The sequence below is a fragment of the Loxodonta africana genome, chromosome 3 (genome assembly GCF_030014295.1).
Source record: "Loxodonta africana isolate mLoxAfr1 chromosome 3, mLoxAfr1.hap2, whole genome shotgun sequence".
Classification (NCBI taxonomy): domain Eukaryota; kingdom Metazoa; phylum Chordata; class Mammalia; order Proboscidea; family Elephantidae; genus Loxodonta; species Loxodonta africana.
In genome coordinates this window covers 80422200-80438055 of record NC_087344.1, presented here as the reverse complement: position 1 = coordinate 80438055, position 15856 = coordinate 80422200, and the positions used below count along the sequence as shown (strand labels likewise).

At 46.2% G+C, this 15856-nt stretch overlaps 1 protein-coding gene across 11 annotated transcripts in view; it reads right to left on the bottom strand.

The window, feature by feature from the left end:
• SZT2 (SZT2 subunit of KICSTOR complex) overlaps positions 1–15856 on the bottom strand; it is a 77736-nt gene that overhangs the window by 21823 nt on the left and 40057 nt on the right. For all 11 annotated transcript variants that reach the window (XR_010321382.1, XR_010321383.1, XM_064281835.1 and 8 more), the window contains 20 exons: positions 15692–15805; positions 15307–15477; positions 15061–15155; positions 14732–14855; positions 14460–14624; positions 14162–14366; positions 13754–13869; positions 13372–13618; positions 12302–12443; positions 12061–12153; positions 11824–11902; positions 11428–11721; positions 11119–11260; positions 10822–10929; positions 10671–10734; positions 10268–10453; positions 9741–9908; positions 9563–9650; positions 9401–9472; positions 9012–9213 (listed from right to left, as the gene is read on the bottom strand). Coding sequence is in view for 9 of the 11 variants with exons in the window: in XM_064281835.1 (XP_064137905.1) it covers positions 9012–9213; positions 9401–9472; positions 9563–9650; positions 9741–9908; positions 10268–10453; positions 10671–10734; positions 10822–10929; positions 11119–11260; positions 11428–11721; positions 11824–11902; positions 12061–12153; positions 12302–12443; positions 13372–13618; positions 13754–13869; positions 14162–14366; positions 14460–14624; positions 14732–14855; positions 15061–15155; positions 15307–15477; positions 15692–15805 (2875 nt within the window). In the remaining 2 variants the exon portion in view is untranslated. The remainder of the gene's footprint in view (positions 1–9011; positions 9214–9400; positions 9473–9562; positions 9651–9740; positions 9909–10267; positions 10454–10670; positions 10735–10821; positions 10930–11118; positions 11261–11427; positions 11722–11823; positions 11903–12060; positions 12154–12301; positions 12444–13371; positions 13619–13753; positions 13870–14161; positions 14367–14459; positions 14625–14731; positions 14856–15060; positions 15156–15306; positions 15478–15691; positions 15806–15856) is intronic.

The following is a 15856-nucleotide window of genomic DNA, read 5'->3' as shown; positions in this document are numbered from 1 at the left end:
GCCCCTTCCCGCTCTGCGCTGGGTTCAAGCTGGCTTCAGAGAGTGCCACATCCCCTGGGCTGGAAGTAGGAACTGTCACGTGCCCTGAGCCATTCTCCCAGCCTTGGAGAGGGAACAAATTAACAAACAGAGAAAAAATAATCTGCTGCCTCCCTTAAGCCAGGAACTCAGGGCAGGAATAAAAGGTCCATGGACTTTGAATACCTTTCACCCCTGCATAGACCTGTATGGGCCAATTTCAACAGCGTATGCCCTCGTTAGCCCAGTACAACAGGGTATATACCTGAAGTCTAACTTCAACTGTTTCAGCTATATGGTAGAGAGGCAGATTTGTGAAATTTGACACTGCTTTGCCTATTAAGCAGAGTCCTTACCTACCCACATCAGGGGCCTGAGGACTGGTGGCTCCACCCATGCCACCTAGCCACCCACGAAAGGGGTCCAAGAATAAGTGGTGCCTTCTAGTCCTTATAGCCAACAGCACTGGGTGCCCATAGTCCAGCTGCAAAAACCACCCACTTACGCACCCTAGGGAACAGGGACACGCTTTCCTTACAGACACTCGGGGGTAGATGTTAGCCCACCGCCTTGCTCAGCATGGCCTCCTACTTCAGCCAGACACCTGTGCCTACACCAAACACCCCTGCTCCTCTAGGACTGTAGGTGAGAGCCTGTACCACACACTTGATGACCAACTACCTAGACACCTAAGCTGAATCCATGTAAGAAAAATAAATGGACTCCTGAGCTCACATACCTAGTAACAGCTCTAACCACCTGATGACAGGACGTTAGAGCTTCAAAGGCACCAAGAGTCAAACTAGCTCACACGAGTAGCCTACTTGGGCATATCAAAACAAAACAAGAAGCTAGGACACAGTAAGCAAACATAAAACAAATACACACAATAACTTATTGATGGCTCAGAGACAACAGTCAATATCAAATCACATAAAGAGGCAGACCATGATGGCTTCAGCAAGCTCCCAAAACAAAGAATCAAGAAATCTTCCAGATGAAGAGAATTTTCTGGAACTACTGGAGGCAGAATACAAAAAGTTAATATACAGATCTCTTCAAGAGATCAGGCAAAATGCAGAATAAGCCAAGCAGCACACAGACAAAGCAATAGAGGAATTTAAAAAGATTATAGAAGAGCATAATGACAAATTTAATAGGCTGCAAGAATCCATAGAGAGACAGCAAACAGAAATCCATATTAACAATAAAATTTCAGAATTAGACAACTTAATAAAAAGTCATAGGAGCAGCATTGAGGCAATGGAAGTCAGAATTAGTGACACTGAAGATAAAGCACTTGACACCAACATATTTGAGAAAAAATCAGATAAAAGAATTAAAAAAAAAAAAAGAAGAAACCCTAAGAATTATGTGGGGCTCTATCTGGAGTACCAGAACAAGGGGGATAACAGAAAATACAGACAGAATTGTTGAAGACTTGTTGGCAGAAAATTTCCCTGATATCGTGAAAGATGAGAAGGTATCTATTCAGGGTGCTTATCAAACCCCATGCAAGGTAGATCCCAAAAGAAATTCCAGGACATATTATAATCAAACTTGCCAAAACTAAAGACAGAGAGACTACTTTAAGAGCAGCTAGGGGTAAACAAAGTCACCTACAAAGCAGATTCAACAAGACTAGGCTTGGACTACTCGGTAGAAACCATGCAGGCAATGGGATGACATATATAAAGTCTTAAAGAAAAAAAAACTGCCAGCCAAGAATTATAGATCCGCAAAACTGTCTCTCAAATATGATGGAGAAATTAGGACATTTCCAGGTACACAGAAGTTTAGGGAATTTGCAAAAACCAAACCAAAATTACAAGAAATACTACAAGGAGTACTCCAGTTATAAAATCAATAACATCAGATAACACCCCAAAACTAGAACACAGGACAGAGCAACCAGGTATCAACCAAGACAGGGAAATCACAAAAATAAATCAAAGCTAAAACTCTCAAAACAGGGAAACAGAGACATCAATATGTAAAAGATGACATTAAAACAAAAAAGAGGGACTAAAAAACATAGTCATAGATCTTTCACATGGAGAGGAAGTCAAGGCGATATAAAGAAATAAAAGATTGGTTTAAACTTAGAAAAACGGGTAAATATTAAGGTAACCACAAAGGAAACTAACAATCCTACACATCAAAACAAAAAACAAGAAAAACATAAAGACTCAGCAAACAAAATCAACAACAATGAAAAACAGGAAAAGAAAATATATAAAGAAAAACAACTCAGCACAGAAATTAAGTGGAACAAAAAAACTCTCAACAACACAAAAAGGGCATCAAAATGACAGCACTAAACTCATATCTATCAATAATTACACTGAATGTAAATGGACTAAATGCACCATTAAAGAGACAGAGAGTGGCAGAATGGATAAAAAAACACAATCCGTCTATATGCGGCCTACAAGAGACACACCTTATACTTAAAGACATGAACAAACTAAAACTCAAAGGATCGAAGAAAATATATCAAGTAAACAACAATCAAAAAAGAGCAGGAATGGCAATATTAATTTCTGACAAAATAGACTTTAAAGTTAAATCCACCACAAAGGATAAGGAAGGACACTATATAATGATTAATGGGTCAATATACCAGGAGGAATATAACCATATTAAATATGTATGCACCCAAAGAAAGGGCTCCAAAACAAACTCTAACAGCACTGAAAAGAGAGATAGACACCACCACAATAATAGTAGGAGGCTTCAACACACCACTTTAAGTGAAGGACAAAACATCCAGAAAGAACCTCAATAAAGACACAAACCCAAAACCCACTGTCATTGAGTCGATTCCAACTCATAGCGACCCTATAGGACAGAGTAGAACTGCCCCATAGAGTTTCCAAGAAGCGCCTGGTGGATTTCAACTGCCGACCTCTTGGTTAGCAGCTATAGCACTTAACCACTATGCCACCAGGGTTTCCCAATAAAGACACAGAAGATCTAAATGCCACAATCAACCAACTTGACCTCACAGATATATACAGAACACCCCACCCAACAGCAGCCAAGTATACATTCTTTTCTAACGCACATGGAACATTCCCCAGAATAGCAAGCCTTAAGAGAATACAAAACATCAAAATATTACAAAGCGTCTTTTCTAACCATGAAGTCATAAAAGTAGAAATCAATAACGGAAAAGGAAAGGAAAAAAAAATCAAACACATGAAAACTGAACAACACCTTACTCAAAAACTATTGGGTTACAGAAGAAATTAAGGATGGAATAAAGAAACTCATAGAATCAAATGAGAATGAAAACACTTCCAACCAGAACCTTTGGAACACAGAAAAAGCAGTGTTCAAAGGTCAATTTATAGCAATAAACGCACACATCCAAAAAGTAGGGCCAAAATCAAAGAATTATTCCCACAACTTGAACAAATAGAAAGAAAGCAGCAAAAGAAGGCCTCAGGCACCGGAAGAAAGCAAATAATAAAAATTAGAGCAAAATAAAATGAAATAGAGAACAGAAAAACAATTGAAAGAGTTACTAAGACCAAAAGCTGGTTCTTTGAAAAGAACAAAATCAACAAACCATTGGCCAAACTGACAAAAGAAAAACAGGAGAAGAAGCAAATAACCTGAATAAGAAATAAAATGGGCGATATCACGACAGACCCAACTGAAATTAAAAAAATCATAACAGAATACTATGACAAATTGTACTCTAACAAATTTGAAAACCTAGAGGAAATGGACAAATTTCTGGAAACACACTACCTATCTAAATGAACACAAACAGAGGTAGAACAACTAAATAAATGTATAATGAAAGAAGAGATTCAAAAGGTAATTAAAAAACTCCCAACACAAAAAAGCACTGGCCCTGATGGCTTCACTGGAGAATTCTACCAAACTTTCAGAGAAGAGTTAACATCACTACTACTAAAGGTATTTCAGAGCACAGAAAAAGGAATGGACACTCCCAAACTCATTCTAGGAAGCCAGCATAACCTTGATACCAAAACCAGGTAAAGACACCACAAAAAAAGGAAAATTACACACCAATATCCCTCATGAACTTAGATAGAAAAATCCTCAACAAAATTCTAGCCAATAGAATTCAATAACATATCATTCACCATGACCAAGTGGGACTCATACCATGTATGTAGGGATGGTTTAATGTTGGAAAAACAATCCATGTAATCCCCATCACATAAATAAAGACAAGAACCACATGATGTTATCAATTGATGGAGAAAAGGCATTTGACAAAGTCCAACACCCATTCATAATAAAAACTCTCAGCAAAATAGTAACAGAAGGGAAATTCCTCAACATAATAAAGGGCATTTATACAAAGCCAACAGCCAACATCATCCCAGATGGAGAAAAGTCTGAAAGCATTCCCCTTGAGAACAGGAACCAGACAAGGATGCCCTTTATCAACACTCTCATTCAACATCGTGCTGGAGGTCCTAGCCAGGGTAATTCGGCTAGAAAAAGAAATAAAAATAAATAAATAAATAAATAAAGAGCATTCAAATGGATAAGGAAGAAGTAAAAGTATCTCTTGGTATGATCTTATACACAGAAAATCCTAAAGAATCCTCAAGGAAACTACTGGAACTAATGGAAGAGTTCAGCAAAGTATCAGGATATAAGATAAACATACAGAAATCAGTTGGATTCCTCTACATCAACAAAGAGAACGTTGATGAGGAAATCACCAAATCAATATCATTTACAATAGCCCCTAAGAAGATAAAATACTTAGGAATAAATCTAACCAGAGAAGTAAAAGACCTATATAAAGAAAGCTACAAGACACTACTGCAAGAAACCAAAAGAGACCTAGGTAAGTGGAAAAACATACCTTGCTCATGGATAGAAAGACTCAACATTGTGAAAATATCTATTCTACCCAAAACAATATATAGATACACAGCATTCCTGATCCAAACTCCAATGGCATTTTTTAATAAGATGGAGAAACAAATCAAGTTCATATGGAAAGGGAAGAAGCCCCAGATAAGTAAACTATTACTGAAAAAGAACAAAGTGGAGGCCTCAAGCTATCTGATTTTGTAACCCATTATATGGCCACAGTAGTCAAAACAGCCTGGTACTGGTACAACAACAGATACATGGAGCAATGGAATAGAATTGAGAATCCAGACATAAATTCATCTGCCTATGAGCAGCTAATATTTGGAAAAGGCCCAAAATTCGTTAAATGGGGAAAAGACCAAAACTTGTTGCCGAGTCAATTCCGACTCATAGTGATCCTATAGGTCAGTGCAGAACTCCCAACCTTTTGGTTAGCAGCCATAGCACTTAACCATTATGCAACCAGGGTTTCCAGGGAAAAGACAGTCTCTTTAAAAAATGGTGCTGGGCAACTGGACTAAACCAAAAGCAGTTTCCTGAATAAAATGAATGCTTCGAAGGCAACAGTAGCAGGGGCAGGGGTCTGGGGACCATGGTTTCAGGGGACATCTAGGTGAATTGGCATCATAAGATCTATTAAGAAAACATTCTGCATCCCACTTTGGTGAGTGGCATCCGGGGTCTTAAACATTAGGAAGCAGCCATCTAAGATGCATCAATTGGTCTCAATCCACCTGGAACAAAGGAGAATGAAGAACACCAAAAGACACAAGATAATTATGAGCCCAAGAGGCAGAAAGGGCCATATAAATCATGGACTGTATCAGCCTCAGAAGAGAAGAACTAGATGGTGCCTGGCAACAACTGATGACTGCCCTGACAGGGAACACAACAGAGAATCTCTGATGGAGCAGGAGAGCAGTGGGATGCAGACCTCAAATTCTCGTAAAAAGATCAGACTTAATGGTCTGAGACTAGAAGGACCCTGGCTTTCAAGGTCCCCCTAGACCTTCTGTAAGCCCAAGACTGGTACCATTTTTTGCAAAGCCAACTTTTCAGACAGGGATTGCACTGGAGTATAAGATAGAAAATGATACTGGTGAGGAGTGAGCTTCTTGGATCAAGTAGACACATAAGACTATGTGGGCAACTCTTGTCTGGAGGCGAGATGAGAAGGCAGAGGGGGATGGAAGCTGGCTGAATGGACATGGGGAATACAGGGTGGAGAGGAGGAGTATGCTGTCTCATTCGGGGGAGAGCAACTAGGAGTACATTGCAAGGTGTATATAAATTGTTGTATGAGAGACTGACCTGATTTGGAAACTTTCACTTAAAGCACAATTAAAAAAATGGTGCTGGCATAACTGGATATCCACCTGAAGAAAAATGAAACAAGACCCATGCTTCACACCATGCACAAAAACTAATTCAAAATGGATCAAAGACCTAAATATAAAATCTAAAGTGATAAATATCAAGGAAGAAAAAACAGGGACAAGGCTAGGATCCCTAATACATCGCATAAACAGTATTCAAAATATTACTAACAATGCAAAAATACCAGAAGAGATACTAGATAACTCGGAGCTCCTAAAAATCTAACATTTATGCTCATCCAAAGATTTCACGAAATGAGTAAAAAGACAACCTACAGACTAGGAAAAAAATTTTGGCTACGACAAATCCGATTACTGTCTAATCTCTAAAGTCTCTAAGATACTGCAAAACCTCGACAACAAAAAGACAAATAACCTAATTAAAAAATGGGCAAAGAATATGAACAGGCAGTTCACCAAAGAAAACATTCAGGTGGCTAACAGATACATTGCGGAAATGCAAATCAAAACCGCAATGAGATACCATCTCACCCTAACAAGGCTGGCATTAATCCAATAAACACAAGATAATAAATGTTGGAGAGGTTATGGAGAGACTGGAACACTTATACACTGCTGGTGGGAAAGTAAAATGGTACAAACACTTTGGAAATTGATTTGGCGGTTCCTTAGAAATAGAACTACCACATGATCCAGCAATCCCACTCCTTGGAATATATCCTAGGGAAATAAGAGTCCTCACACGAACAGATATATCCACACTCATGTTCACTGCAGCACTGTTTACAAAAACGAACAGATGGGAACAACCTAGGTGCCCAGCAACAGATCAATGGATGAACAAATTATGGTATATTCACACAATGGAATACTACACAATGGCAAAGAACAATGATGAATCCGTGAACCATAACAAGGATGAATCTGGAAGGTATTATGCTGAGTGAAATTAGTCAGTTGCAAAAGGACAAATATTGTATGAGACCAATATTATAAGAACTCAGGAAAAAGTTTAAATACAAAAGAAAACATTATTTGATAGTTACCAGGGTGGGGAGGGAGGCAGAGGGGTATTTACTAATTAGATGGTAGACAAGAATTATTTTAGGTGACAGTAAGGACAACACACAATACAGGGGAAATCAGCACAAGTGGACTAAACCAAAAGCTAAGAAGTTTCCTGAATACAATCAAATACTTCAAGGGACACAGTAGCGGGGGCAGGGGCCTGGGGACCACAGTTTCGGGGGACATCTAGGCCAACTGGCATAACAAAGTATATTAAGAAAATGTTCTGCATCCCACTTTGGTGAGGGGCATCTGGGGTCTTAAAAGCTAGCAAGCAGCCATCTAAGATGCCTCAATTGGTCTGAACCCACCTGGAGCAAAGGAGAAGAACACCAAAGACAGAAGGAAATATGAGTCCAAGAGACAGAAAGGGCCACGTAAGCCAGAGACTCCATCAGCCCAAGACCAGAAGAACTAGATGGTACCTGGCTACCAGCAACGACTGCCCGGACAGGGAACACAACAGAGAATCCCTGATGGAGCAGGAGAAAAGTGGGATGCAGGCCTCAAATTCTAGTGAAAAGATCAGACTTAATGGTCCGACTGAGGCTGGAGGAACCCCAGAAGTCATGGCCCCAGGACTCTCTGTTAGCCCCAAACCAAAACCATTCCTGAAGCCAAGTCTTTAGTCAAAGATTAGACTGGACTATAAGACATAAAATGATACGCGTGAGGAGTATGCTTCTTAGTTCAAGTAGACACATGAGACTATCTGGGCGGTTCCTGTCTGGAGGCGAGATGAGAAGGCGGAGGGGAGAGGAGCTCATTGAAAGGACATGAGAAATACAGGGTGCTTTCACATTGTAGGGAGAGCAACTATGGTCACATAGCAGTGTGAGTCTAAGTTTTTGTGTGAGAAACTGACTTGAATTGTAAACTTTCACTTAAAGCACAATAAAAATAAAGAAAGAAAACAAAAATCTTCACAACTGGACCAGTAAGCAACATGATGATAAATGCAGAAAAGACTGAAGTTGTCAAGGATTTCATTTTTACTTGGATCCACAATTAACACCCATGGAAGCAGCAGTCAAGAAATCAAAAGACACATTGCATTGGACAAATGGGTTGCAGAAGACCTCCTGAAAGTGTTGAAAAGCAAAGATGTCACCTTGAAGACCAAGGTGCGCCTGACCCACGCCATGGTGTTTTCAATTGCCTCCTATGCATGTGACGGCTGGACCATGAATAAAGAAGACTGGAGAAGAATTGATGCTTTTGAAATGTGGTGTTAGAGAATGATACTGAATATGCCACGGACTACCAAAAGAACAAATCTTTCTTGGAAGAAGTGCAGTGAGAACGCTCCTTAGAAGCAAGGATGGTGAGACTATGTCTCACATACTTTGGGCATGTTGTCAGGTGGGATCAATTCCTGGAGAAGGACATCATGCTTGGCAGTGTAGAGGGTCAGCGAAAATCAGTCAATGAGATGGCCTGACACAGTAGCTGCAACAATGGGCTTAAGCATAACAATGATTGTGAGGATGGTGCAGGACCAGGCAGTGTTTCATTTTGTTGCATGTAGGGTCGCTATGAGTTGGAACCGACTCGATGGCACATAACAACATCGACAATATTGGGAAATGATCTGGTGCTCCCAACCTCAGAATATAAGTCAGATCCCCATACAAATTCTCAGTTTTTAATAACACTGAAGACGGGTGTTGTGGAAACAGGTAGAAGAAGTTAATGCCAGGCCTGGCTTCTACTTACCGTGCATGTGCGTATATTTCTACACGATCCTGCAGCACCCGGATGATGAGCCAAAAGTCAGGCAGGCAGGGTCCAGGGAGGCCTGAGAGCGAAGGCTGTGGAGGTGCTGGCCCAGGTGGAGTTCGCAATGTAAAGGGCGCCTTCTCACCGAGGGTCTCAGAGGGACCCTCACTGTCTGAGCCACTGCTGCCACCATCATAACCTGCGCCAAAGGTGCTGAAGTTCAGCCCCGCCCCTAGCTGAGTCTGGCCCACATGAGCCTCCAAGTGCATCAGGCTTGATGGTCCCTCCTCCAGATTGGTCAGTTTACCTCCTGCCCAGACCTTTCCCTACACAGCCCGAAGTCTCCTCCCCACCGGCTTGGATCCCCCACCCCTCCCCGAGCTTACCTAGGTGGTCTGAGTCCACACTGCCCTGACTGGACATGAGGCTTAGTCCCCGGCTGGGCCCAGGCTGGCTCCCTGGAGAGAGAAGGGAAATGCCTGGGGCTGCTCTCAATCCATGGAAGCTGGTCCTGACCCCTAGACTTTGCCCTTCAAGTTCTCTCTTACCTCCCTGTGGCAGGCTGGACAGGCTGATGAGGGGAGGGCCCTCAGAATCCTCTGGGGAGCCAGGGGCTTGGGGGCTGGCTGTCAGGGCCTATGGAGCAGAAGCCAGAACTGAGGTACAGGCCCCAAAATACCCACAACCACCTACCTCCATTCCCAGGTCAGTCCAGGAAAGACTCACCTCCCCTTCGATGCCTTCAGCCCTGTCTTCATGGCTGTGCCAAGCCCAGGCTGTTGGAGGGGGCTCCCCAGGGGACCCACCTGGCTGTTGGCCAGCTGCCACAAAGAAGAAGCCACTGTCAAGGTCCTCAAGAAGAACATGGCCAGGAAGGTGGAGGCGGCGGAACTCCTGGAGAGCAGAAGTCAAGATCACAGTTTCAGCAGGGGCAGCCCTCCACACACACGGTGCCCGCACACGTCATTAAACCCTCACAACTATCTGGTAAAGCAGATGCTGCTACCATTCCCACTGCTCAGGTAAGGAGCTTCAGGAAAGGCTCAGTAACTGCCTAAGCTTACACAGGCCCAGCGACAAGGTTAGAAACTGGGTCTCATTCCACTGAGCTGGGCTGCCAGGCATAGGGGCTGAGGAGGTGAGCAGGAAGATTAATTCTATGGACTCAAACACAGAGTCTTCCAGACATGTGCCCGGAGTTCAGGGAAGGATGGGTACCAAGGTGTTCATGGAGTGTTCTGAAGGCAGCTTACCTCCTTGAACTGTGTGAGGGAACGTTCTGGCCCAAATACAAAACTCAGTGGCAAAGTTTGGCGAAGGCAGGTGGACCGTCCAGGAGAGCTATGGATGTGGGCAGCTACGCAGTGCAGGGTAGAACTCTGGGGGATGCCTGCTCTGCGGAGTGCTGCCACCATCTCATCCTTCAGCAACCAGCGGATCTAGAGTCAGAGGGCAATCCAGGAAGCGGCAAAAGGCAGAGGATGTAGGAGAGCACCCTCAGGGAGGACACTCCCTTGCTTACCTCATTGCTTACCTCACTATCAGACTAGAAGATACTTTGCCTTACAGACTAGGGGAGGCCTCAATTCAATCACAGAATCACTTAGATGATAGAAAGGGTATCAGGTACAGTGTTGGGGGTGGGGAGGGTCTCACCTCACTCATGGTGGTCTCAATGGCCAGCCTGTGGGGTGTGGCCAGGTTGGACAGTCCTGGGTGCCTTATCGGGAGAAAGGTTTAGATACTGGTTTTCAGAAAACGAAACTAAGGGAAAGCAAGAAGCTCTGAGATGGATATAAGGAAGTACCTCTCTCCTCCTGGAGGTGGCAGTGGGGGCCCCAGGCCATCATCTGATCTTAAAGATGATGGTTGCCCTGGGGATCGTGGGAATGAAGCACTGCTCTCAGACGTTGACCTGAACAGGGTGGGAGCAAAAATCAAAAGTCAGCTGTTACTATGCTCCCAGGGCCTCATCATTCCCTTCTTGGAATCCTCACGGTCTTCTTGGTCCCCAAATGCCCTACATTTCTTTAATGGTCCCCTCAACCCAGTAAGGTCCCAGATCACCAACCCTGCCCCCCCACAATCAAACTTGCTGCCATACCGGTGGTGCTGAGGGTCCGAGGCTGGGGGAAGTTCCACTTCTAGGGGCAAGGTCAGGACAAAGACATCCAGCGTGACACTGAGGTCTCTCAGGGGAACTCGGCCTCTAATGGGGGCACCCTCCAGGCTGGACAGCACTTGGCCTGGGAGAGGAGAAAAGCTGAGGGTTGCTGGGAGCCCCGGGGCCAGCACAGATTCCCAGTTCTGAGTTCTAAAGAGTGACACCCCTAGGTACGCCCCTACCACCAGATAGGCAGGCAGGCTGTGCTGAGACCTCTGACCCTCCCCTGGGCACCCCCAAGCCCCTTACTCAGGCAGGTGGGCAGGCTGCAGACAGGTACTGAGCTGTGCTGCCCACGCAGCCGCATGGAACACGTGAGGTGCAGGAAGAGTGGTGGCAGGTCATGCATGAGGCTCTCTGGCCCAGTGGGCGAGTCACCCCCTAGGATACTGAAGGAGTCTTCATCAGGGTTGACAGTGTCTGCGTCAGACAGCGAGGCGGAGTCCAGCCCAGCAGGCCCCAGGTCTGGTTCTCGGCTCTCACGGTACTCTACCTCCAGCTCTGGGTCACTCTCAGTGACCACACAGCAGGTAGATGTGTCTCCTAGTGATGTACATCGTGTGGTCAATGAGAGGGGTCAGCAGTAGAACCCCTGAACCCTGGATTGAAACAGGCTACCCCACCTCTATCCCCATGCCCACACACCTTCTTCGCCTATCAACTCAGCCTCTGAAAACTCCAGGTCACTGACTTTTCTGTCTACTGTGTCCCGAGGGCCCTCATCCTGGCAAAAAAAATAGAGACAGCTTAACTCAAGGCAGGACAAGCCACTCCCAGGCCTCAAGGAACCAGAACCAGGATTTAAGCGGATTCGGATGGGCTGAGTCGGGCCACTGGGGTAGAGAGTGGGAGTATGGGGGAGGTAAGGAAGAAAACACGCACCTCTCGCCTACTGGATGGAGGGCAATAGAAGAAGTAGTGAGGATTGGAGGGCACTGTTTGGAAGTGGAGACGACTAATCTCCAGGAACTTCTCCTGTGTGGGTGTCAGAAGGAGGCTATGTCAGCCAGGCTCAGGGCAGGACAGTACCCCTGCCCCAGAACAGCACACCTACACACCCCAGCTCAGAAGAGAGGAGCCTCCTTGCATAAGGCAGGACTCTGCTCTCTCCCTAGCATCCCACCTGGATGAGGCTATGAAGGGCATCATGTGCCTGTCCTCTGAGCTGGCAGACATCTGTCAGAGAGATCTCCGGGCCAGGGTCTAGATGGCCAGGGACACGAGTGCTCTGGAACTCAGGCTCGCTTAAGTCCTCGGTCTCTATGCTGATTGACAAGAGGGGAGGGTGTTGGAACTTAAGAACCACCAAGTCCCAGAGGAGCCTACTTCCAACTGGGGAGCTGCCCACACCTGCTGGTGTCTCTAAGAAGGATGCTCGGCACACACCACAGGAGGTAACAGAGGCAGGGGGAACCAACCCACACATCCGGCTCTAACCTCCACATTTCTTAATGCCTAGACATTTCTGTGAAACAGAGCAACGAGTCAGCATAACTTCTATTTTTGGACTTGGACCGCTGGTTGGAGGGTGATATTGTTTATCGTGAATGAAGAACACAGGCAGGGAAGCAAGGTTTGATGGGAAGAACACGTGTTCATTTTGGAGGCACATAGATGGGAGGTGTCTAGAGCTCTGGAGAGGGATCTGGGCTGGAGTTTCAATCTGGGAGTCATCAGCATACCCATTTCTCTGTTTCCCCAATGTTAATACATTGCCGATGTTAGACAAGTTACCTGTCTGCCTGCTTGCTTTCTCCCTTCCTCCCTCCACTCCTCCCTTTAACAGGGATGCGTGGAACTCCTAAGGTGAGCTGGGGGCTCAGTAGTAAGCAAAGCACACATAGTTCTTTGCCCCTATGAAACTCACAAATTGGTGGGGGATTGCTGCTATTGTATGAATGTTCCTGGAACAAGGATCTACTTTCACTGTTGGCAACCTAGAACTCCTTAACTCAACCCAGCTCAACTTCACACTGAGACAGGAGAGGACAGAAGACCTGGGAGGCAGACTGTTACCCATGCAAGTGGGACAAAAAAGCCCAGGTGGGAGCCAGGAAGTCAGTGACAAGGCATTACTGCTTCTCTGGTGCTTCGGTACTACCTTGTACTGCTATTTCCCTGGATTGGAAGGTGACTGGTTATAGGGGCTTTGTCTGTGTGATCCTTAGTACATCATTCAAGTACAATCCTAACCTGGACTCAGAAGCTAGGACAGCTCGCTCCCGAGGCTCAGGGCCCTCCTCGATGCTGCTGCTGAAGGGCCCAGGGCTGAGAGGACCAGGGCTTGGCGGTGCATGAGGCAAACCACAAGTGTGGCCACACAGTGTGAGCAGAAAGTGGGTGATGTCTACTTCTTGCAGTAGCTCCTCACAGGCATCCACTGCTGTCAGTAAGTCCTGGGAGGTCACACTCTGTGCTTGTTGCAAGTTGCGGAACAGCCCTGACAGAGGTGAAAGGGGCCACCAGGATCAAGCTCTGGAACAGCCTCTCTAGTCTCCGTATCTATAATCCCTCTATCTCTTTACTCTAAGCCCCACTCCTCCCTGCAGCTCCCTCTTGTGGTCTTCCTGCTCACCACGGACGTAGCATCGCTGTGCATGCTCCTGCAGCAAGGCACAATGGTTGGCTGCCTCCTTGTACCTGGGCTCCATCCAGGCTGAGGATGGGGAAGAGTGGTCGAGGAATTGAGTCCTAGACATGAGAGGAAAAACAGAGCCTGGTCAACTCCCTTAGCCGATAGCTCAGACACATCATCACCCACACTCAGCTGAATCGTCTATGAACCCTTACCAAATACATTCATGGGCCAACAAGTTCAACAGATTTGCCTACACATGGTCAGCAGTGTTGGCAAGACATGGCTAAGAAGCTGAGTTCCCGCTGCTGACAGTCAACCTGCCGCTCATGCCCACGAGCGTATAACTGAGCCTTGGCTGGGAGCTATGGTTAAGGGTCAACATAGGTCAATATTGAGGGCACTCACCGGAAGATGAGGTCTCGAGGTACCTGAGGGGGCTGCATGCCAACCATTTGCTCCCTCAGTGCCTCCAGCGAACAGCTATAGATGTAGACAGGACATCGGGTCCGGGGTCCATCTGCACCCTCGGTTTGGGGAGCCTGACGCCCAGTATAAGCCTGTAAGTCCCGACAGAGGGGTGGACTCAGCTCGTCTTGATTCTGGGCATTGTCTGTGGGCAAGAGGTGTCATATGGTCTCAAACCCTCCATTTACTCCCCACTCCCACTCCTGCTGCACTGACTTCAAAGAGTCAGCAGCCTTACCACCGGCTGGGGTTACACTGAGGATGGGAACCTGGGGCTTCATAGTCTTCACCCCAGTTCCTTCCAGATCTTTGAGGCTGGGGGCCCCACTCCAATCCCCAAACTTAGGCTTTGTCTCTTCTAGAGATGGTCCCTCTAAGCCATAGGCAGCCAGACGCCGGACATCTGAAGAAGAAAAGAGAGACATAAATCAGAGCGGTCTGGAGGGCCAGTGAGGAACTTTTAAGGGCTTGTAACTGAGGCGGTTAGTAAGAAAGGACGGTGATTGATACCTGAGAAGGCAGCTGGGAGAAAACTCAGAAATACATGCTGGGGGGTCACAAGTCTTGCATAGCAGCGCCACTGAACGGGCTGGGTAGGGATGAGAGGCTTGAGAGTTTCAGGAGGACCTACACTCTGTAAGAGAGAAACAGAAAATCAGAGCCATCGATAAGGGAACATCCAACCCCCACAACCTTAGTTACACCTTGAAAGATCCAGGACAAAGGAAAATGACAAGAGACATTTAGAATCAAGGGTGATGGAAAGTTGGGGCATGAATACAGGGTGATTGGAAGAAGGTCGGTATGAAAAGGGCTCCAGGAGAAGAGCCAGTGCTGACCATGTTGATAAGAGTTAAGTCTCCAGTGGCCGGGGTGCTACTGACTGCTTGATCCTTCAGGACCCCATGGCCCTCCATCGGTAGTTCCTCTGGACCTACAATGTACAATGGAGATAGAAATGGTAGCTGAGGGCAGGGCCAGAAGAGAGGCAGGGCAAAACCCAAAGGCAGAAACTACCGTGGGGCGGGGGAAAAGGGCTGGGCCAGAGCCTAACATTAGAAAAGAGGTGGGGTGTTCAAGCTCACCTGAACCATGGCAGGTCCGCCGCAGCACCTCACTTAAGAAGGCAGCCTGGTCAGCAGTGGTCAGTGGTATCTCCCGATCACTCAGCTCCTGCCCCAGGCAGCTGTGCAGCAGGCACAGCACCATGTCGTTGGCGGGACAGGGCCCCTCGGCGAGAGGGACGCCCTCTGGCTCTGCCCGACACACACTCTGCTCAGCACCAAGAGCCTCCTGCTGCCCGCTGCCCCCAGCTCAGCCCTGACCAGCAAAGCCTCTCCTTCGGCCTCACAGCTTCCTCCTGTCCCACTGCTCACTTGTTCATTTGCTGACTCATCTGCTTTCTATTCTAACTGTCCCAGGCTTGCTGGCCCATTCAGTGTGAGGTTAGTGGGTACAAAGTTTGTCTACCTCGTGAAAGCAGAAGGAAGAACATCTGGAGTTGCTGGCACTGTGGCAACAATCCCATCAGGTCAAAATGGAAGGGGATCTCATAAACGCAGGTGTCTCCTCCCTGGTCCAATTCTAGGAGGGAGGGAAAGAAGCAAAGACATATAGTGAGACCTGGCTAAACTG